We start from the raw sequence: 23,887 nt of genomic DNA, 5'->3' as shown, positions 1-23,887 counted from the left end.
TCATTTTCCCTATCTTTGATTTCTCTGACAATCATTTAACACTTCATTTTCACTATTTATATAGGGTGTTACTTTTCCCACCCTATGCCCTTCTCATGCGCCCTGCAAAAATTACAAAATACCCCTTTGGAAAATAAAATCCGGAAATTCATAATCGTTTCCGGATTACATTATCCGAACAGCTTCGTAGTATAAAAGCAAGTTCACCCCCCATTTTTACAGTTTCACTTTTTACTTCTTCTCTCTCTCTCCCTCTTATCCCAAATTTCGAACTGCAAAAATCTTGTCAAAATTGGAGTTTTCTTGCTCAAAAGGACCGCATTTCAACCCTTGACAAACATTAAATGGAAGGTTAGTTCGATTTCTCTATGCATGCAAGTTAATTGTACCTTTTTTTCCTTCTACACTGAAGCAATTCGGATTTCGTTTTCCGGACTGACTTGTTGCAATCCGGAACCCCGTATTATTTTTTATCTTCTGTTTTGTGATGTGTTTGTGATGATTTCGTTTTGTGCATGTTATAGAAGGTTCCTCATCTACTCAACACGTAAGGTTGGCAGGGCATGCTTCTCGTAGGAGAGAGTGTCTCCAACGGATGGAGGAGGATGGTGTTGTTCCGAGGCGTCGGGCTGCCAAGGGACGCCGTGCTGATGTCGAACCTCAGCCGGAGCATGAGCAAGAGAATGATGAGATGGACAATGAGCAGCAGCAGCAAATGGAGGAGGAGGAGCTTGAGAAGGAGCTAGAGGCATTGGAGGAGGATATGGAAGATGGCGAGCCGCAGCGAAGGCGAACGAGGAAGCGTCCTGTGGTGCCAGACCCTGAGCCTTTTGATGACTATCTCAGTGGCCCACACGACACTACCCTGCTGTGGAGGTACCATGTGCACGTGGCCAAGAAGGCGTCTAAGGGCGAGGTATTTATTAATGTTAAACTTCCTTTAATATGTTGTTATTCTTTGTGAAAATAATGTTTATGAATTGTAATGTTTATGAATTGTTAAACTACCGGTTTTGTGGAGCCATGATTTTAAATAGTCGTTGATATTTGTGAAACTGATGTTTATGTACTGTTAAATTGTTAAATAGTTGTTGATATTTGTTGAAACTGATATTTGCAGTGGCGTGGCAATTTAAAATGCATCAACAACGGAAAGAAGATAGAGACGATGCATGATAAACAGACCGTCCCTATCATGGCTGCACGGTGGTGGCGTGACAGAATGCAGCGCTCCTGTCTTGGTTGGCTTCAGGATACCAGCTATAGCCTGATTAACCACGGTCTTATTTGTGCATTTGTGGAGAGGTGGCACGACTTCGAGTTTCCACCTTCTGTTTGGGGAGATGACAATGACACTTGATGATGTGTCATGTTTGCGGTATCTCCCCATTGATGACATGCTTCTGTCCCATGAGACTATCACACGGGACGATGCGGTGGAGTTGATGGTGAATCACTTGGGGTCTGATCCGGGTGATGCTCTTCTTGAGGTGACTCGTACAAAAGGTGCACATTGCCGATTTGGCTACTTGAGGAGGATTTTCAAGGAGCGTCTGTTGTAGCAGTTGGCATTGGAGACTGAGCATAGTGTGACTCAGGAGGTGCGGAGGTTGCAGGACCAGGCTGTCCGCATATATTTGCTACACTTGGTGTGGATCACGCTATTTGATGACATTTTGTCATTACGTAATTTTATGTGTATTTTGATGAGTCATAGATAGTATTATTTATTGCCTTATTTAGTTTAGTTTTATTTTAGATTTGATTTTATTTTATTGCATTTTATTTTAGTTTAGAATATTTTACTTCAAATTGTGTTTTATTTTATTTTAGGAATAAATATATGGTGGAAGGTGCCTTGGAGCAAAAGAAAGAGGACTGGAGCAAAATACAGCGCAAGAATACGAAGATACGGGGCAAAAATACATTTCCCCTTACCAGAAGCTTGGCACGGCCCGTGCCAACATGTGGCACGGCCGTGCCCGTCCCCAGAACCACTTTTGCTGCTTTTTCTTCAAGGCCAAGTTACCCTGTTGCAGCTTTACCGTTTTATCCTTTTAGTTGCTTAGTTTCTAAGTCGAATGTAAAGCTATAAATAGAGTAGCTCTCCACCATAAACAATCATCCTTTACTTTGTTTATTTCAAGTATTATTTTAATAAAAGTCTTTATTTTCCTTTTACTTTCCTTGCAATTTATTTTACCGTATTTCTCTCTTCTTCCTCCATGTCTACGATGAACATGAGTGAGTAGACTTCTTAGTCTTAGGATTATTGGGGAGTCTAATGACTCAATCCTAAACAAAACATGTCTAAACCCTAATTTCTATGTAACCCTAATTTCTAATCTAGATTCACCGTCTTAACGTGGATTAACAATTATCAAACTGTGGAAGCGAAAGCGGAGGGTTTGATAATCGTTAATCCATCATCCCAAACATCAATTCATAAAGCGAGAGCGGAGTCTTGATGTTGGAACAAGTGAATCTAGACAATAGTTGCAAAACAGTGAAATAGTCTTTGCAACTATTGAGACAAAGAGTAGTTTCAATCCTCTATGCATCTTCTAGTAATCATGTCAGTGAAATAGGCTTGGTTGCTAGAAGTAAACTCTCACCGGACTTTCATCGGAAAGGTGAGGGGCTAAGGGAAACCGGTCTTTAGAAATTAGTGTGTAAACCATGAAATTAGAAGTTTAGGTTTTGTCTAGTGAAGGATTAGTTATTAAGATGAACCAATGATCCTAAGGCCCCTTTATTATTATTGTTTTTACCTTCAGCAATCAAACCCTTCCTAATCAACTTTCTCTCCTCTAATCATTCATTAAAAGTTAATTAAATTGACCAACTCCCTAGCGGAACGATACTCTACTTACTACTATTACTTCGATAGGCCGTGCGCTTGCGGTTTGGCTCTATCAAGTTTTTGGCGCCGTTGCCGGGGACTTAACTAATTTGATTAGCTTTTTCTTAGTGATTAGAATTCTCTCTTCTTCTTTCTCTTTTCTTTTTATTTTTATTTTTACCTTTTTATTTCTCTGTTATCGTTAACTTCTTGGGTTCTCAACCTTGTATGCGAAGAACTAGAAATCAAGCGGTATTCATACCCGAGATCGAAAGGTTCTTACATAGAAGGAGGAGAGCAGCACAAAATAACACCGCCATGGCCAATCGCACTCTCAAAGAGTATGCAACGCCGTCTACGGCTGAGCCACAAGCTGTTATTGTGTACCCAACGGTTGAGGATGACAACTTTGAAATCAAGCCTGCCCTACTTAACTTGGTGCAGCAAAACCAATTCTCGGGATCCCCCACAGAGGATCCCAATCTTCACATCTCTGTTTTCCTACGAATTAGTGGAACCATGAAGGAGAACCAAGAGGCCGTAAGACTTCATCTCTTTCCCTTTTCCTTAAGGGATAGAGCTAGCGCTTGGTTCCATTCCCTCGAAGTCGGTTCCATTACTTCATGGGATCAGATGAGGCAAGCATTCCTTGCCCGTTTCTTTCCACCATCTAAAACCGCTAAACTTAGAGACCAAATCACACGGTTCAATCAAAAAGATGGGGAATCTCTCTATGAGGCGTGGGAGCGTTTCAAAGAAATGCTAAGACTTTGTCCCCACCATGGCCTAGAGAAGTGGCTTATAGTCCACACTTTTTATAATGGCTTGTCTTATACCACTAAGATGTCTGTTGATGCAGCTGCAGGTGGAGCACTTATGAACAAAAACTACACGGAGGCGTATGCCCTAATTGAAGACATGGCTCAAAATCATTACAAATGGACCGACGAGAGAGCCATCTCTAGTTCTTCATCCTCCAAAAAGGAGGCAGGTATACACGAAGTCTCTAACTATGATCACCTTGCCTCTAAAATTGATACACTAACTGAAAAACTTGAAAAATTCAATGTTAGTGCTATCAATTCTGCATCTACTCCTTCTTGTGAAATATGTGGTATAGCTGGTCATGCTGGTGTTGATTGCCAACTAGGTAGTGCTACTAATGGTGTTGAGCAAATGAATTATGCTCAATACAACCAAGGGATGCGACAAAATCAAAATTTTTATAAAAACCAAAATCTCTATGGACAAGTAGCACCACCCGGTTATGCAAACAACCAAAGATTCACTCAAAAATCCAATTTGGAAATTTTGTTGGAAAATTCTATTGCCAACCAAAACAAACAACTCCAAGAACTTAAAAACCAAACTGGATTTCTGAATGATTCTCTTTCCAAGCTCAATACCAAGGTTGATTCTATTGCTACTCACTCTAAAATGCTTGAAACACAAATCGCCCAAATAGCCCAACAAGTGGCTACATCTTCCCAAACACCGGGAGTCTTTCCTGGTCAAACCGAAGCCAAAGCCCAAGTTAATGTCATATCTTTTAGGGGTAGTAAGTTAGGTGAAACTTTTGCTAAGGTTAAAAACATTGGGAAAGAAAATGTCAAGCCCTTAGGTGATAAAGTTGTGATAGAAGAAGCTAAACCACTTGAAGAAAACAAAACTCCATCCCCCTTAAATCCCGAAAAGCTTAAACTAGAGGGTAAATTTGAAAAATTTGTTAACATACTTAGGAAGATTTGCATTAAACTTCCCTTTGCTGAAGCTTTGTCTAGGATGCCTCTTTATGCCAAGTTTTTAAAGGAAATTTTTTCAAAGAAAAGGGCTATAGAGCATAATGAGACAATAGCCTTGGCTAAGGAAACTAGTGCAATCATCCAAGAAGCACCCCCTAAGCTTAGAGATCCAGGTAGCTTTGCCATACCATGTGAAATTGGGAATGAATCCATAAACAAAGCCTTATGTGACTTAGGAGCTAGTGTTAGTTTGCTGCCTTTGTCTCTGCTTAAAAGGATAGGGATAGGGGAGTTGAAACCTACTGAGATGGAATTAAAAATAGCTGATCGTTCTACCATGAAACTTGTAGGATTTGTCGAGGACATACCTGTTAAGATAGAGGGGATATACATCCCCACTGATTTTGTAGTCGTTGACATTGAAGAGGACGATGACGTCCCTATAATCCTAGGTAGACCGTTCCTCGCAACTGCAGGAGCCCTCATTGATGTTAAACTTGGTAGGATCGTCTTTCAAGTGAGTGATAAGATGGTAGGATTTGAGTTGGAAAACGTTATGAAAGGTCCCGCTCTTTACTCTTGTTGCATGCTTAACGATCATGTTGTGAAAGAACGTTTTATAGCGCCATCTACACAACATGATATCTTTGATCCATTCTAAGGACTCTTTCTAACCGTCAAGCTAATGACATTAAAAGAGCGCTTCGTGGGAGACAACCCACGAATTTAATTGTTTTTGTTTTGTTTTTCTTTGTTTTAATTTGTTTTGTAGGTAATTGTCCAAGTATGATTCGAGAAAAATCAAGAAAATGAAAAATTTTGAAGTCCCTCTGACCAGAGTGTTGGCACGGCCCGTGCTGGATCTGGCACGGCCGTGCCAGTGCTTTTGAAGAAAAGAAGGTTGGGAGCCACAGAAAGTTGGCACGGCCCGTGCCAAGGTTGGCACGGCCGTGCCCGTGTTTTGGCCTTTTTAAACCAAATTTTTCTTCTTCTTCTCCATTCATTCTCAAACCACAAACCTCTCTCTACCTTCAAACTTCTCTCTAAACCTCCATAACCTTCAAACCTTCAAACCTCCATATCTCACTCAATTCTTCATCAATCTACTCCATTCTTTCACCAATCAATCACAAACTTCATCCAAAACAAAAATCACCAATCAAAAACAACTTTCATCCACCCAAACCCATAATTCACCAAAACCCTAATCCTTCAAAACCTAACCCAATCACCACAAAACCTCAACCAATCTCCATAACTAAACCCATAAACCTTACTTAAACATCCACCCCAACCCTAAACCAATCCTTTCCACCAAAAATCTTCCCAAACCCCAAACTTTCATACCAACCATAACCAAGGTCAAATGGCTTCAAGAAGAAGAAGTGGAAAGGAACCAGCAAGTTCTTCCGGTCCTCCCCCAAAGAAGCAAACACAAGTCAAGAATCATGGAATTCAGTTCAAAGACAACAAACAAAGGGACAGGTACAAAATTCTTACTTCTAAAACCTTACATCCCTCTAGATATCCTGATTCCTATGATTTGCAAGTGCTAGGGCTTAGAGATGATGTTTTTAGGTTGATAGGTAGGCTAGGTTGGACTGATATGCTAACACCTATGAGGGGTTATGAGAATTTTACTTATGAATTTTTAAGCTCACTTGTTTTCACTAAAGATAAGTTGAATTTTGATAACCCTAACCATAGAGTTGTTTTCCGGTTAATGAACATTGATTATAATATGTCTCTTCAGCACTTTTGCGAAGCCTTGGGTTTTGTCAATGAGGGGTATATTCATGATCATTGGGATGATAGTCTAAAACCGGATAACTATGACCCAGCTGCCTTTTGGAACCGTATCACCGGTCTTGATAACTATGTCCCTAGAGCCAACAAAGCTAGCAACATTCACAACCCCGTACTTAGGTACCTTCAGAGGGTCATGGCTTGCACTATTTGGGGTAGAACCGAGCTAGGAAACACTAGAACCGATGAGTTGTTCATGTTATGGGCAATGCTCTATAACCACCCCGTCAACACTGGCTTTTATTTGATTGACTACCTAGACTTTGTAGCAACTAGACCAGCCGGTAGGGGAGACATAGTGGTGGGTGGCATCATTACATACATAGCTAGGTGTTTCGGTGTGAGTGAGGATGAGGGGATCAAACCAATTGAGGGAAACAATAAGCTTAACCGGGAAACCCTCATTGCTATGAATTTCATTAAACATCGTCCACCACTACATTACCAACTTAAGCTAAATGTGCCAATCGTGTTTTTATTGCCTAACCCATCTCGGACTACCACCGAGGTGGAAGAAAATTGGTTGTATGTTGATGATGTGCAGGTTCTAGAACAACAAGATGATGAAGGAGAGGGTGCTAGCTTGCACCATGATGAAGGAGAAGGTGCTAACTTGCACCAAGAGGGGCACCATGGCCATGAAGCCGATGAGCTTAATGAAAATCAAAGATGGACATGGATTCACAATGAAATCGAGAGGATGAGCACCGAGCAACAAAGGCAAGGTGTTGAGATCTCCGGCCTTCGCAATGAAGTTCAAAGGGGCAACCGTGTCAATGATGAAAATAATGAGATGCTCCGTCGGATGATGCAACACCTCCAACTTCAAGGTCCTCCTTACGGACCTCAATAAACAAATGTGAGCTTTCCTCTTCCTCTCTTCCCTTCTTCTTCTCCCTATATCTCTCATTATTCTACTCATCTCCTTCTTCTACCTCCTCTACTCCATCTTCTACTTACTTCTTCTTCTTCTTTTAATTTCTTTTTCTTTTGAATCATTGAGGACAATGCTTCCCCTAAGTGTGGGGGGGGCCTAATAAAGTGTCTAGAGTCGTAGTGTTCCCAAACTCCCTTGAACTTTATTCTTTTGTTTTGTTTTTATAGCAAGAGGCATAACTAAATAGCTTGTTTTTAATGTAAATATGGCATGAAAATTTTTGTTTTGTCTCTTCCTTAGGTTGCTTCTTGTACATGAAAGTAGTTTCTTGTGTTTCTTATGTTCTTGCTATACCCATGTCTTGTTTTAATGTGAAAATTCTCCAATGAGAAAAGCACCCAGTTGCAATCCTTGAGTAAATGTATGAATAGGTATTTTAAGGAACACGTTCTATCTTTAGTGTTAACTTAGACCCTTTAAAGTCTTAAGAGTAAAAGTAGTATAAGTTTGTGTGGGAAAATTAATCAAATTGTTCTTAATTGTTATATTCTTATTAATTTGTTAATGATAAATGGGGCGGGAGAATGGCACCAACATATGGGGGAAAGGACAATTACATCCTGACTTCCTAATTGTGGTGGTGACTCCTTAATTTGAACTTAAAGTGAAACAAATTCATCAATGCTAGGGGGAAAGGACAATTACATCCAAAAAGACTTCCTACGCGGAGATGAAACAAATAAATAATTTTGCAGCACTGCTTAGGGTGATTTTGAATCTAGGGGGAAAGGACAATTACATCCGAGAAGACTTCCTACGAGGATAGATAACCCCTAAGCATCTGCAGCCCCTTTGTGCTTAATTGTTATATCTAATCTAATTTTAACTCAAATTCCCATCACTCTTATATGAAATGAAGAAAGGACTTTTCTCGGTTACTTTAGCACTAAGGATAGAACCTATTCCTCATAATATCTGTCTTATACAGGAGCAAGAAAAGGGTTGGACTGCACACACACACTCACTTGAGACTTGATGTTGGGTAGAATAGGTCCATGAGAAGTGTTTGAAATTGAAATTAGTGTACTTGAGGCAAAACCTTTCTTTGAGACTTATGTTCTTAATATTGCCATAAATCAATCTTCGTTGCTGCTATGTTTGCTGCCTTTTGCTTGAGGACAAGCAAAGATTCAAGTGTGGGGGAGTTTGATGAGTCATAGATAGTATTATTTATTGCCTTATTTAGTTTAGTTTTATTTTAGATTTGATTTTATTTTATTGCATTTTATTTTAGTTTAGAATATTTTACTTCAAATTGTGTTTTATTTTATTTTAGGAATAAATATATGGTGGAAGGTGCCTTGGAGCAAAAGAAAGAGGACTGGAGCAAAATACAGCGCAAGAATACGAAGATACGGGGCAAAAATACATTTCCCCTTACCAGAAGCTTGGCACGGCCCGTGCCAACATGTGGCACGGCCGTGCCCGTCCCCAGAACCACTTTTGCTGCTTTTTCTTCAAGGCCAAGTTACCCTGTTGCAGCTTTACCGTTTTATCCTTTTAGTTGCTTAGTTTCTAAGTCGAATGTAAAGCTATAAATAGAGTAGCTCTCCACCATAAACAATCATCCTTTACTTTGTTTATTTCAAGTATTATTTTAATAAAAGTCTTTATTTTCCTTTTACTTTCCTTGCAATTTATTTTACCGTATTTCTCTCTTCTTCCTCCATGTCTACGATGAACATGAGTGAGTAGACTTCTTAGTCTTAGGATTATTGGGGAGTCTAATGACTCAATCCTAAACAAAACATGTCTAAACCCTAATTTCTATGTAACCCTAATTTCTAATCTAGATTCACCGTCTTAACGTGGATTAACAATTATCAAACTGTGGAAGCGAAAGCGGAGGGTTTGATAATCGTTAATCCATCATCCCAAACATCAATTCATAAAGCGAGAGCGGAGTCTTGATGTTGGAACAAGTGAATCTAGACAATAGTTGCAAAACAGTGAAATAGTCTTTGCAACTATTGAGACAAAGAGTAGTTTCAATCCTCTATGCATCTTCTAGTAATCATGTCAGTGAAATAGGCTTGGTTGCTAGAAGTAAACTCTCACCGGACTTTCATCGGAAAGGTGAGGGGCTAAGGGAAACCGGTCTTTAGAAATTAGTGTGTAAACCATGAAATTAGAAGTTTAGGTTTTGTCTAGTGAAGGATTAGTTATTAAGATGAACCAATGATCCTAAGGCCCCTTTATTATTATTGTTTTTACCTTCAGCAATCAAACCCTTCCTAATCAACTTTCTCTCCTCTAATCATTCATTAAAAGTTAATTAAATTGACCAACTCCCTAGCGGAACGATACTCTACTTACTACTATTACTTCGATAGGCCGTGCGCTTGCGGTTTGGCTCTATCATATTTTTATCTCAAAATGGAGTTCACAAGAAGACTTATGCAGCAAAAAGAGCAGAAAAACTGAAGAAATACAAAGAAAGAAAACGTGCACGATTTGGTACAAACGTGACACGATTTGGAAAGCATCAGAAGTTTTGGTTCGACAGTCAATAACGTGTCACGATTGGTAAAACGTGACACGATTTGGTGAAACCCTAATTCAGTTTCTTGCTCTACAAGGTGGAAACGTGTCACGATTCACTTAAAATGTGACACGATTTGGGCGATATTCTGTGCCTATTTAAGCTGAAGTCTATTCCAAAAATAAGGGTAACGAATTCTAGAGAGCAAAGTGCTATTTTGTGGCTGCAAGGAAGCCAAGGAGGACGATTTCTTCATCCTTCAATCACTTTGTGTATGTTTTAATACCTCTAATGATTATGTTATTTGTAAACACTATTATGAGTAGCTAAATCTATTAGAGGTTAGGTCTGAGATGATTCGTTGTAACCCTAATTGATACCTTATGCTGTGAAACTCTATTTATTGTGAATGATATTCTAGTCTTTATTCAATTCAATTGTTCTTAATGCTTTTTATATCCTGATCAAATATAAACATGATTTTGTGAGAACGAATGACTACTGACCATAGCTTTCGACTTAGACCTATTGAATTGTTCTAATAAACATGGTTAGTCTAGGAATAGATAATCGTTTGTTAGTGATATTAGGTTAACGTGCTTAAACCTTCAAAGATTATTAGACCACCTAAGGGATTAGGGGCTGTAGTTTGAGAAGAGGGTCCTAACTCAAGGGATTGATTAAGACATTTTGTTAACTATCGTGGGACTGGAAGATCATTCATAAGAATAGGTGCAGCATAACAATTAGGGGAAACATCGATGATTCGAAAGACCTAAACTCATCTCTCTCTTATTCTTAAAAACCAATTTTACTTTCAGCAACTATTTGATTGAAACCAAATCAATTTACTGCCTAGTGGCAAAACAAATTAACATTTATACATCATAAGTTCCAACGTAATTGAATCATTGAGATTAAAAACAGTTCTCGTGGGATCGATATTTTTACTACTTCGATAGTATTTGGTGCACTTGCCAAACGTCTATCAAGTTTTTGGCACCGTTGTCGGGGACTGTTGATTTATTTCAACAAGGCAATTACGTTATAATTTAGGATTTCTACAATTTAATTTTCTGTTTTTAATTTTTCTTTGTTTCAGTATTCATCAAGTATTTTGTATCGTGCTGTACTACTAAGGTATTTTGCTGTTTATGCGAGGTAAACAGAGCGCCGACGATTTAGAATACGATCCAAAAATAGAAAGGACTGCTAGAGCACTTCGGAAAGCTGTCCGGCTGCAAAGGTTGTCTCATTCTATTCCACCGGGTGTACGAGAACCGATACCTGCTGAATCTGAAACAATCTCTTCTCTTATATCTACAACTATGGGAGAACCTGTACCACCGAGACCAAAATTGGGAGACTATGGGTTAGCAACTCATTGTGGTCAACTGACCCACACTTTCCAACCAGCTAACCCCGTTGCTTTCGACATCTAAACCACCGTCCTTAATGGGTTGAGAGACAAACAGTTTGACGGGACCGAAGCCATGAGCCCACATGAACATTTGAGCCGCTTTACTGAAACCTGTGAGTTTTGTGTACAACCAGCCAATGTTACTGATGCACAAAAGAAGCTTAGGTTATTTCCTTTCACCTTGACGGGAAGAGCGAAAGATTGGTTGCTAACTATACCCAATGGGACTGTCCAAACATGGGAGGAGCTAGAGCTTAAGTTCCTCGAGAAGTATTTCCCTATGTCTAAATATTGGGATAAGAAGATGGAGATATCAAACTTCAAACAAGCGGAGAATGAGTCACTATATGATGCTTGGGAGCGATTTAATTTGCTTCTTAAGAGATGCCCTAACCATGAGTTTACTGAGAAACAAATCTTCACTGAGGGGCTGACACCTAACACTAGAATGTTCTTAGATGCTTCTGCGGGAGGTAGTCTTAAGAGTAAAACCGATCTTGAAGTTCAAGCTCTAATCGAGAACATGTCCAGCAACGAATATCATGCTGAAGCGAAAAAGAAAGAAAGAGGAGTGTTTGGGGTGAGTGAGCAAACTGCAATCCTAGCTAACCAAGCAGCCATGAACAAACAAATCGAGGCTCTAACTAAGGAGTTTCAAGGTTTCACTTTGGATCATAAGCAACAACAAGTGGCTGCAATCAAGTGTGACTTATGTGGTGAAGGACATGCTAACGGAGAATGTGTTCCCGAAGGATATAGTGAGGAAGCCAACTACATGGGGAACTACCAAAGGCAAAATTAGTACTACACTCCAGGCATCAACAAGCATCCCAACTTGAGCTACTCGAATAACAATGCTTTGAACTCTCAGATGCTTACTCCTCCACAACAACAACCAAGAAAGCCTTCAGCTCTCGAGGAAACTATGATAAACTTTATGAAGATGACTCAAGGCAACTTTGAAGAGATGAAGAAGAGTCAAGAGGCCGAGAGAAAAAACAATGAAGCCTCCAGGAAGATGCTTGAAACTCAACTTGGGCAATTAGCTAAGCAATTGGCTGAACAAAACAAAGGCAGATTCTCAGGTAACACTAAAGAGAATCCTAAGAACGAATCTTGTAATGCTATTGAGTTGAGGAGTAAAAAGGTTTTGACACCTTTAGTTCCAAAAGTTCCAAAGAAAGTTGATGAAGTAGTAGTGGAGGTGGAAAAAGATGGCGAAGTTGAAAAAGAAAGTGAAAAGGGTGTAGTTGAAAAGGAGAATGATCAAGGAGTAGTTGAAAATGAAAAGAAGAAAAAAATAAAGGGAGAAAAAAGTGAGAAATTGATAGATGAAGATTCAATCTTGAGGAAGTCAAAGAGCCAAATATTGAAGGATGGAGATAAACCACAAGTTATTCCATCATATGTGAAGCTTCCTTACCCTCATCTAGAGAAGAAGAAAAAGAAGGAGGAAGGACAATTCAAGAAGTTCATGCAACTTATCTCACAACTTCAGGTGAATATTCCTTTCAGTGAAGCTCTTGATCAAATGCCTTTGTATGCCAAGTTCATGAAAGAATTGCTAACGGGAAGAAGAAAGCCTAAAGATGATGAAAACATTTCTCTTTCCGAGAATTGTAGTGCTATTATCCAAAAGAAGCTACCACCTAAGCTGAAAGATCCTGGTGCTTTTACTATCCCTTGTTCTATTGGACCGGTAAACATTGGAAGAGCTTTATGTGATTTAGGGGCAAGTATCAACTTGATGCCCCTTTCAATGATGAAAAAGCTTGGATGTGGGGAGCCAAAGCCAACAAGAAAGACCATTACTCTAGCTGATCGATCAATCTCTTATCCTTTCGGTGTGCTTGAAGATGTGCTAGTCAAGGTAAATGATCTAGTGTTTCCAGCAGATTTTGTGATCCTAGATATGGCTAAAGATGAAGAAATACCACTCATTATAGGAAGACCTTTCCTTGCAACGGGCCGTGCTTTAATTGATGTTGAGATGGGAGAACTAATGTTGAGATTTCATAATGAGCAAGTGGTGTTCAATATCTTTGAAGCAATGAAACACCGAGAGGAAAACCCCAAGTGTTACCGGATTGATGTTGTTGCACTACAAAAAAACGCGTGTTTTCCGGCGGCTAAAAAATGAATGTTCTGGCGGTTTTAGCCGCCACTATGCACTTTTCTGGCGTTTTAAAAACTGCCGAAATTTTGCCTGCCACAATGTTTAAAGCGGCAGTTTTTACGTAGCCGCCATGTTGTCCGCCGCTATATACTTGGTTTAAAGTGGCGGTTATTTAATTGTATATAGCGGCAGTTTCAAACGCCATTATGTACATAATTGTGACAAAGCCAATAGGTGTTTCTGGCATTTTTGACTGCCGTAACATGCAGAAAGTACCGGCAGTTTTAACCGCCAGAAAGTACTCCTGAGACCTATGTATGTAGTGGCATGTCCAACTGCCAGAATTTACCTCTGATATTTAACCATTTAGCTGCCACAATTGACATATAAAATGCCACAATGCTCAAAAAATTGAAATTATTTTATTTATAATATTATTATTTCATAGGAATATATAATTGTACATTTCTATTTTTTGAACAAAATTAAAGGACAAACAAATTTTGAACATTGTCATTGATATATTTATAATTCAACTCAATATCCATTCTCAAAATAAACAAGTCTCAAATATAAACATGTCTCCAAACATGAAGTTACACAAACCATTGCCACCATCTTTAGCTATTCTCATAATAACAAGTTTCAAAACATAAAAATGACTACACAACTAATGTCACTAAAATTAGGACTCTCATGCTCCACGGGCATTGCTTTCATATGATGATCTAGTTGGCTGAAATGTATGGTTTTGGCACTTTGCCCACATCCAAAAATGTTGGTACTCAACTGGTATGCCAAACTCTTTCGCAACTTCTTCCTGATCAAAGCTTCATTATCAGAAAAATATGAAATAAATTCAAATAATAATTAGTTTTATAGGACATCTAAAGCCAAATAGATCAACAATACCAAAGCATGAAGAAGTAAACAAGGAATGTGACACTGTGCTGTCTAGTGTTTATTCATGAAAGAAGGGTACATCATTGAAACAATAGAAGCTTGTAACTACTTGAGATAATCACATGAACTGACTAGCCCCATGTTTGGACAAACTTCAATCAGAAACCTAATTGATTAAAAATAATGTTCCTAAATCCTATTAATGTCATTAGGTGTTGGAGATTCACCTCCTACGTTTGATGCCTGCAGAAACTATTATAATTGTTAACTCATATTAAGTAAGATATTACTGCCAATTCAACAACCTAAGAAAAGTAAAAGTTATTATCAAAGTAAAAGCTTGAAAGACAATATTATCCAAAATCAATTTTTCATAATTGATGAATATAAAGATTGATGATGAAAAACTTAGAGAAATGCATTTAATTGATAAAAAAAATTAGCAGTATTGATTTCATTAGCCCAATAGCATTCAGATACATTTTGTAAAATATCATCAAATAATATCAATGCTTCCAAAGCTTAATGTAGCGCCGGTACTACTCCAGAAAGACACATGCACGAAATCATAAATGCATTGAGTAGTTGTTATACCTGTTGAGTATCATTGGGAAATAAGGCAGCAGCTAACTCTGAGTCTCATTAATTCAGTCCTCATCATCTGCGTCCTCCCTTATCAAAGATAGATCATCAGAGTCTTGAAAAAATTGACTCAAGTCTTGATCGGGACAAATTTCAGTATCTATTTCGTCTCCCATATCATACAAGTCTCTTGGCTTTAAATGGACAACACTCCAGTCTTTACTCATCTCATCATTAACATAATAGACCATTGCATAATAGACCATTGCATCTTAAGATTTATAACTACCAAATTTTAATAATCATTGATGATGAATTAAGATATAGCATGACAGTGTAAAGATACAAGGAACACATCTCATACCTCCTGCACAGTTTTGTGATTTTAGACGGCAATTTTGGTGCAGCGGCGATTAATGTGCTGACAGTTATAGCAGTTCTATGAGACAAACAGAAAATAAAGTGTTAAAAGTATAGTACAGAACTAATTGAAGTATATTTGAATCACAAGGAAATGAAAATCAATTAATATTTGAGACAAACAAAAAATAAAGTGTTAAAAGTATAGTACAGAACTAAATAAAGTGTCTTTCTTAACATTAAAAAAGCTTGTTAGAACCCATTAATGTTAATCAGAACCGCTCACTTGTTGAGCAGCAGTATCTCCCTCAACCAACATTGTCTTTTTTTATTCATATATGCAGAATCACTAAATCCACCGGCAATTGGTGCATTTGTATACGTTTTCCCAGTTTAAAATGAATTAAAATTTGTCATTATAAGTTTCTTTTAATATTTATTTTATCATATGAGCAGCTGAAGTTTTTTCAAACTGGCCCATGGTTTAAAATCTTTGAAATTGGCCTCATTCTTGTGCAATGTTGCTAGTTGTTGTTGTTTTTGTTTTTGGTGTGACATGATTGGTTTTTGGTAAAGTTAAATAAATACTTTTACAAATTGTTCCTTTTGGGTAAAGTTAAATAAATACAACTCATAGGTGAAGGCCAGAACATCTGCTTAATAACAAACCCAATCCAGCAGTATCATAAGAAAAAAATTGAAAAAGAAATGCAGGAAGGAAAGAAAGAACATGTATTCCAATGTCAAAGCGCTTCAAGAACGAGTTAACAGGTTTTACACAACTTACTGTCATGCCTAAAACACAAAAAAAAAACACATACAAGGACCCAAAATGCAATCCAAGCCGCATCAAGACACACCATAGCAGAAAAAACAACAGAGGCCTGCCACTTCTGCTGGACCAGCAGTCAAACAGCACCACTCAGACACCAAAAACAGGCACAAACAGAGATGAAAAAACTCCACTACCTCCTCTTAACTACTCTTATTTTCCCTTTATTCTATCCCTTATCAACTCCTAACTACTAAGATAAGAACAATGATACTCTATCCTTTGATTGTACAGTAGAAAGGTTCCACCAACAAACTAAAATGAAGTAATAAGTATAGAACTCAACCAAAATTAAAATAACCAAGCTAGAGACTAATTATTCATCAAAACATAAAAAAATGGAAATAAAATAAACATAAAACAAAAAAATCATAAACGTGTTATTTGATGGAACATATTGTATAAACATAAAAAGTGAAACACATAAAACAACAGTAATAAAAAAACATGTTAGTTATTTGAAAGGGTCCATTTCACAAACCTCTAGATCCTCCTGATTTGGCAGCAAACCTCCTCAAATAATCAAAATCTCTGGCTTAATCAAAACCTTCTCAAATAATCAATAGTAGATCTGCTTGTTTTTTCACAAATCTCAGTTTTTCTACCAGCAAAACAAAAACAAAAAAATCAATAACGAAAACAACAACAAATTCCAAAAGCAGAAAGTCTTACTCATATAATCAAAATTGAACCTTATAATCAAAACTGAACCTTGTTAACCAACTAAAATCAAGAATAATACAAAGATGAGGGTTTGGGTATTTCAGACTAAGCAAACTTCAAACTCACCAAGTTGAGAGAAGACTTCGACAGGGACCAAAGATGAGGGTTACAGATCGGCAACATTGAGGAATAGTTTGGGTCTTTGAGGGTTTTGCAATCGGTTGAAGATTGGGTTTGAGGGAATCGAATGTTGGGTGTTTGAGGGTTTTGGAATGAATTGAAAAAGATTGAGGAATCGGTGAAGACAAGGACGGGAATAGAAGAAAGATTGAGGAAGAAAGGGTTAGTTAGAAGAGATGGAAATAGTGAGGGTTTTTGGAAGCTTGGAGAATGTTTGGAAAAAAGATCTAAGTGTTGTTAAAAAATATTTTATGTCAACGGAAAAGGACAAAAGAAAAAGATGGAGGGATTTTCTAAAAAATTGGGGAAAACAAAGAGGGAAGTTAGTGCGCCATTGGGAAAATTAAAATGGTTGATACCGGCAGTCTAAAATGCCATAATACACAATGTTAATTATGCAATTAAATTTTGTTAATACTGGCGGTCAAAACCGCCGCAATGTACTGTAGATAGCGGCGGCTAGAACAACTGCCGCAATATACCGGATATAGTGGCGGTTTACAGGGACCGCCGGTACAAAACCGCCGGAATTAACGCGTTTTTTTGTAGTGTTGAAGAAATAGTAGAAGACAACTCTCGTGAACCTCAACAACCTCTTGAAAGGGAAATTGTAAATTCTATAGAGAGTTGTGAGGAGGATGAAGACCTTGAAGTTAGTGATTGTGTCAAGCAACTTAAGGCAAGCAAGCAAGAGTTGGGGCCGATAAAAATTGAAGAACTAGTTGGTAAAGACTATACTGGTGCACCTACTTTGAGTGGAGGAGGAGAGAAAAATCCAAAATTGAAAGAACTTCCTTCTCACTTGAAGTATGTTTTCCTTAGCAAGGATGCTTCTCACTTGTAAATCATCTCAATGGTAATCACAAAACAACCAATCTCTATATATTTCAAGACATGGCTATATCAATTGATTGGCCAAATTCAACCACCACCTTTAAGCAATATCAATTTGCAGTATTACAAAACTCTTGATGCAAAAATGGTACTCCCTCCGTCCCGGAATAACTGACCCATTTTCTAAAAAAAAGTGTCCCAAAATAACTGACTCATTTCAATTTTCAATACAACTTTCATCATTCCCAATACAATATAGCACTAAATAATACTACTTTTATCATTCCCAATACAATATATTCCACTTTCCCCTTTATTTATACATTTTTCTTAATATGTGTGAAAAACAAAATTGTGTCAATTAAATTGGGACGGAGGTAATATATAATATAAGGCTTAATAGCAGTTTTGGCCCCGAAGTTGCGATTTTGACCCCCTAACAAAATAAAATATAATCCCGCCCCCTAAGTATTGTCCCTTTTGCAGTTTTGGCCCCCCAAACCAATTGTGACCGAGTCAATGCTTAATTAATTTTTTAATTAAAAAATAATAAACAAATATTAAAAAAATAAAAAATAAATAAATTACACACATGGCGTCCATGTCAGCATTGACTTTGTCAAAATTGGAATGGGGCCAAAACTGCAAAAGAGGCAATACTTAGGGGGCTGGATTGTATTTTATTTTGTTAGGGGACCAAAATCGCAACTTCCTGATACTTAGGGGGGCAAAACTGCTATTAAGCCATAATATAACTAGGCCCCATTCAAACATCCATCTGGCCACCTAAGCAATGCCACAAGGAGGGTTAATGCTAAACAACTTAATTAAGCGCTTATAACATACACGTTTATCATATAAATGTTATGTGTAAGATATTTTTATATCAAAAGATAAAATAAAGTCAAACTATTTTCATATAAGTTTGAAACTATTCTTGTAGAACTTACGGAAATAAGTTTTTCTTTTAAAACAATGGTGTGAAAGCATCAAGTGGTAGCTACTATATGACATCCCAACTAAGTTTAAATAGGTTGTTTCAAAAAACGCTCTTAAACTCTTTCACAAGTGTATATGTTAGTGCTTAGTAGATAAACGCAAATAAGTAAATCCAGACCTCAAAGCCAAGTACCCAAATTGATCATGACTTGATTAAAGGAAGTAAATCTAATTGAACCAATCTGATTAAAATAGCTACACACTTATTCAAATTTCTCCAATCTGATTACAGCCAAGCAAATCTGATGAAATCTTCAATTTAGGAAACACTCACCGTTGCTACAAACACCTACAACAAGCAACCTAAGCTGGAAAACTTTCAGTACATATAAAATCATTGAACAATAGGGCTACTTAAAAAAATACTCCAAATCAAGATCAGTAATTACATTCGTTTAGCAACCTAGTTTTGTACATTCAAAAGAAAAATTAAGCACAAAAACTATAAATATATAAAAGCCCTGATAGTAAAAGCAAAACACGTAGAAGTATAGATATTTTCTCTTCCCTCTGAGTTTCCTTGGAACTTTGCCCTTGAAATTATAGCAAAATTTTGACTCCATTATACATTTACTTGGAAACACATAGTTTTGATTTTGAATTAATATCATTTACCATTAATGATTTTATCATGATATAAACATTTTTTTTTTCCTCAAATCAGATTCACATTCACCTGCACGTTTACTCTCTATAATGGAATTTAAACTAGTGTTCTTTCCCATAATACTTTTATATCTATGCAATCAAAGACTATCATACGTTTGAACTACAAAAGTATGTGTAAATTTTTTTTATATTTTAAAAGTTTCCATTCAGCATCTTTAACATGTGTATCAGTGTATGTACAACCTACTTAGTTAGTTCATCATGATTTAAAAGGTAGAACTGCCACAAAGCAATTCATAATTTTTCAAGCAGTGATTCATGTGGTAGCACTCCAGCTGCCATATGATACACAAACTTGTACAAACCATTCTGTATGTAACCCAAAAAGATGATGGCATTCCAACTATCAACATTTCTTTCATTTCAAGTCGTTTCAAACACCATTTTTGCATCTCTTAATATCAAACTACGCTGCATGAACCTGTTCACCGCAGTTTCCATGATTTTGCATCTTTCCATAAGCCTTGAGAGCACTCCTTTATCCCTACCCTTCCCATCTCCTTGAAATCACCAAGAACCAAAGAGAAATGTCTTTCCCTACAACCACCGACAATTTTTGCAGTCCAAGTTAACGTGTTATGCCGCGACACAATTGCTAAAATTAATGGAAGATATTTTGTCTATGGGCCGAGGATATGTAGGGACGGAGACATAAGAAAAACTCTACATATAGTAAGGGAAGGAATGAAGACGAGTTATTTTGTGTGATCGGACCTGGATAGTTTGACATTATACGTCGGTAAGGTCAAATATACTCACGTTTTGTTGGTACATGAAAATACTCACATTATTAGTTACTAGTGTTAATTTGTGCATATAAATTAGGGTTAATTATGTTTCTAGTCCCTATAAAATAGCGACCTTGTAAGTTTAGTCCTTACTTAATTTTAATAGCATTTTTAGTCCCTAATTTTGTTTTTCTGCACTGAGTATTAGTCCCTACTCAATTCAAATTTGTTTAATTTATGCTTAAACTCTTAAATTTTTGAACAATTTTTTGCAGACATGTTTAGAACATTACTAAAAGTTCATCCGCAAAAAATTATCGCAAAATTTGATTTCTACATCCAGATTTTATTACTTTTTATCTTTAACTGTTGTCGTTTTAAAAAATTCATATTTAATTCATTTCATGTCAGAAAATTCTAAATTTTAGTAAACGAACCTTTCATAGTGTTATAATCTTGTCTCAAAAAAATCGTTCAAAAATTTAAGAGTTTAAGGATAATTAATCAAACTTTGTTTTAGCAGGGACTAAAATTATATGTAAATTTTTTTTATAGGGACTAAAAATGCTATTAAAATTAAGTAAGGACTAAACTTACAAGGTCGCTATTTTATAGGGACTAGAAACATAATTAACCCTATAAATTACAAACAATATTTTTGTGTGGAATTTCTATTAAAATTATTTTTTTTTATTAAAATTACTGATAATAGATATGTAATCTTTAATATAGAAACAAATTATACTTTATTATTCAATGATACTAAAAATATAAGAAATATAATATAAACTGTGTTATATTTACTCTATTAAATAATTGATTCTTAAATTAAACTTTAAAAAATAATTTAATTTCACTTTATTAATAGTTAAATTGCTCAGGATTGTGCAAAATTAGTCTATCAAGTTTAAACTCAATTATATGAATGCCGTCCCTCAAGTATCATGATATTTAGGTGTATGCTATCATTTGCACCACAGGATGTATACTTTGTTTGTAATAGTATCCTCTATCCTCTTGCACGAGAAAGTCTATCATGGTCACAAATATAAATGTACAGTGTTTAGACACACACACATAAAAATATTTTTTCTAATAATAAAAAAAAAACTTGATAATAAAATGATTTAGTCTTTTGAGAAAAAGGTTTTTGATGTGTGTGACCAAATACTATGCATTTATATTTGTGTCCATGCAAGAATGCCTCCCTCTTGCACTATTCGTAAGCTATTCATTGATTTGACTGCTGAATAGACAGAGCTCTTAGTAAGTTTAAGAATTTCTTCCTTTTTTTACATAAAACAAATCAGCAGCAATATATTACTAGTTCATGTTACCATTTATCATACTACACTGTACACTTGGATAGATTGGTTAAATTTCCCCCAAAGCCACCGCACAACGTAATAATTCAAGGAAAGGAAATGCCACCAACCATAACAATCGTACGTATTTGATTTTTTTTCTCATGCAACCTACACGATAAGTATCATATATCTCCCTCCTTACCTAAATCACAATTTCCTCACTCTTTCGCTACAACTCTATTACGATCTTCTCCAAAATCCATTTTACCTTATCAACATGGTTCCCAAACCCATAATAATATTAACAACTAAACAACCACCCACAATTCCTATCCCTCAATTTAACACAGCATCCGTCAGAACCGAAGAAAAACCCCAAACTTCACAACCTCAGACACTAAGAACCACTCCAACACCCAAAAAACTCAAAAACACAAACAAAAGACTACAAACATCGTCAATCCCAGCACTAATACTCAACACACTGGACGACAATATCAACACCTTCATAGACCCACCAATAAAACCATCTGTAGATCCAAGACATGTTTTGTCCCAAAACTTTGCACCAGTCCTAGACGAACTCCCTCCAACACAATGTGAAATCATCAAAGGCACACTTCCACCGTCACTTAACGGTGCTTACATAAGAAACGGCCCAAACGCACAGTTCCTTCCACGTGGACCCTACCATCTCTTTGACGGTGACGGCATGCTTCATGCCGTTACAATCTCAAACGGGAAAGCCACACTATGTAGCCGTTATGTAAAAACCTACAAGTACAAAATCGAAAACGAAGCTGGTCACCAACTTATCCCAAACGTGTTTTCTGGTTTCAACTCGCTTATTGCTTTAGCGACACGTGGATCCGTAGCTGTAGCACGGGTGTTAACCGGTCAGTATAACCCATCTAACGGCATTGGATTGGTCAACACAAGTTTGGCTCTGTTTGGTAACCGTCTTTTTGCTTTAGGAGAATCAGATCTTCCTTATGAAGTCAAACTAACTCCAAATGGTGACATCCAAACAATGGGCCGTTATGATTTTAACGGCAAACTCTTGATGAGTATGACGGCGCATCCTAAAGTAGACAGCGACACAGGTGAATGTTTCGCTTTCCGTTATGGTCACAATCGACCTTTTTTAACCTATTTCCGTTTTGATTCGAATGGTGTTAAACATAATGACGTTCCAGTATTGTCCATGAAAAGACCTTCGTTTCTTCACGATTTCGCCATTACTAAAAAATACGCTGTGTTCGCTGATATACAGCTTGAAATGAATCCTCTTGACATGATTTTCGGTGGTTCTCCGGTAAGGTCGGATCCATCAAAAGTTTCAAGGATCGGAATTTTACCTCGTTATGCTAATGACGAGTCAAAGATGAAGTGGTTTGATGTTCCAGGGTTTAATATTTTGCATGCGATAAACGCATGGGATGAGGAAGATGGGGAAACAGTTACCCTGGTAGGACCGAATATTTTGTCAGTGGAGCATGTGATGGAGAGAATGGACCTTGTTCATGCCATGATTGAGAAAGTGAGGATTAACGTTGAAACGGGGATAGTAACAAGACAACCGTTATCGGTGAGGAATCTTGATTGGGCAGTGATTAACAATGATTTTTTGGGGAAGAAGAATAGGTTTGTTTATGCGGCAATTGGGAATCCAATGCCGAAGATTTCTGGGGTGGTGAAGATAGACGTGTTGATAGGGGAGGAAATTGGATGTAGGTTGTATGGAGAAGGTTGTTATGGCGGCGAGCCGTTTTTCGTGGCGAGGGAGGATGGTGAAGAAGAGGATGATGGTTATTTAGTGAGTTATGTGCATGATGAGAAGAAGGGAGAGTCAAGGTTTTTGGTGATGGATGCGAAGTCGCCGGAGTTTGAGATTGTGGCGGAGGTGAAGTTGCCAAGGAGGGTGCCGTTTGGTTTTCATGGATTGTTTGTGAAGGAGAGTGACATCACCAAGTTGTCGGTGTCGTAGGGAAGGCATAGTTTGTCTTGTTCTAAGACATACCATTAATATTGTTGTTTATAAAGTAAAGATGAACAATCATTGACACAAATGGATTATATATGGGTTTGAATAATAATTTGTTGTTAGGGTTATTAAGGCTACATTCCACTTATAGTAAGGAGAGGAAGGTAGAGTATTTGTATATTTAACTGTTTGAACATTTTACAAGTAAATGATCGAAAGTTTTTATATAAATAAATATTAACATCTTTTTATTTTAAAAAAATCAATACTCATAGGTATAATGTATGAGCTTTTTATCTTGTACACCCTCCGGTCATTAATATAAGCAAAAATCCACTTTCTAGGTTCATTCAATAAATGATGTATGTAGCCTATAATAAAGACTACATACATCATTAATTGAATGAACCTAGAAATTGGATTTTTGCTTATATTAGTGACCGGAGGGTGTATATATTATCATCCTCCTTAATATAAGAATTAATATAATTATTAATTATT

At 37.0% G+C, this 23,887-nt stretch overlaps 2 protein-coding genes, 1 long non-coding RNA gene, 1 other non-coding gene and 1 pseudogene across 10 annotated transcripts; 3 read left to right on the top strand and 2 right to left on the bottom strand.

The window, feature by feature from the left end:
• Positions 1–3,523: 3,523 nt before the first annotated feature.
• On the bottom strand, positions 3,524–3,630 carry LOC146920404 (small nucleolar RNA R71). Its single transcript, XR_015012929.1, has one exon. It is a non-coding gene; the product is annotated as a small nucleolar RNA R71 (small nucleolar RNA).
• A 2,320-nt stretch (positions 3,631–5,950) lies between these two features.
• Positions 5,951–7,243, top strand: LOC146920403 (uncharacterized). The gene is made up of 2 exons (XM_085713786.1): positions 5,951–6,965; positions 6,996–7,243. The coding sequence occupies exons 1-2, from the start codon at positions 5,951–5,953 to the stop codon at positions 7,241–7,243; spliced, it is 1,263 nt and encodes a 420-aa protein (XP_085569912.1).
• Positions 7,244–11,302: 4,059 nt separating this feature from the next.
• LOC146920402 (uncharacterized) lies at positions 11,303–12,068 on the top strand. Its single transcript, XM_085711135.1, has 3 exons — positions 11,303–11,499; positions 11,614–11,809; positions 11,952–12,068. Exons 1-3 carry the CDS (start codon positions 11,303–11,305, stop codon positions 12,066–12,068), a joined length of 510 nt encoding a protein of 169 aa, XP_085567261.1.
• A 1,728-nt stretch (positions 12,069–13,796) lies between these two features.
• Positions 13,797–17,171, bottom strand: LOC146920401 (uncharacterized). Of its 6 annotated transcripts, none has more exons than XR_015011754.1 (5): positions 16,812–17,168; positions 16,504–16,623; positions 15,195–15,269; positions 14,843–15,101; positions 13,797–14,165 (listed from the first exon to the last, which is right to left on the bottom strand). It is a non-coding gene; the product is annotated as an uncharacterized LOC146920401 (long non-coding RNA). The 6 variants fall into 6 exon arrangements; XR_015011755.1 differs by having other exon boundaries at positions 14,843–15,047; positions 16,812–17,167; XR_015011756.1 differs by having other exon boundaries at positions 14,843–15,024; positions 16,812–17,166.
• Positions 17,172–21,380: 4,209 nt separating this feature from the next.
• LOC146920400 (putative carotenoid cleavage dioxygenase 4, chloroplastic pseudogene) lies at positions 21,381–23,621 on the top strand (annotated as a pseudogene). Its single transcript, XR_015011751.1, has one exon. The product of XR_015011751.1 is annotated as a putative carotenoid cleavage dioxygenase 4, chloroplastic pseudogene (transcript).
• The last annotated feature ends 266 nt before the right edge of the window (positions 23,622–23,887 follow it).

This window comes from Medicago sativa, chromosome 5, assembly GCF_051527215.1.
Source record: "Medicago sativa cultivar Bolivia chromosome 5, Bolivia_mono, whole genome shotgun sequence".
Lineage (NCBI taxonomy): Eukaryota > Viridiplantae > Streptophyta > Magnoliopsida > Fabales > Fabaceae > Medicago > Medicago sativa.
This window is presented reverse-complemented; position numbering and strand designations above follow the sequence as displayed.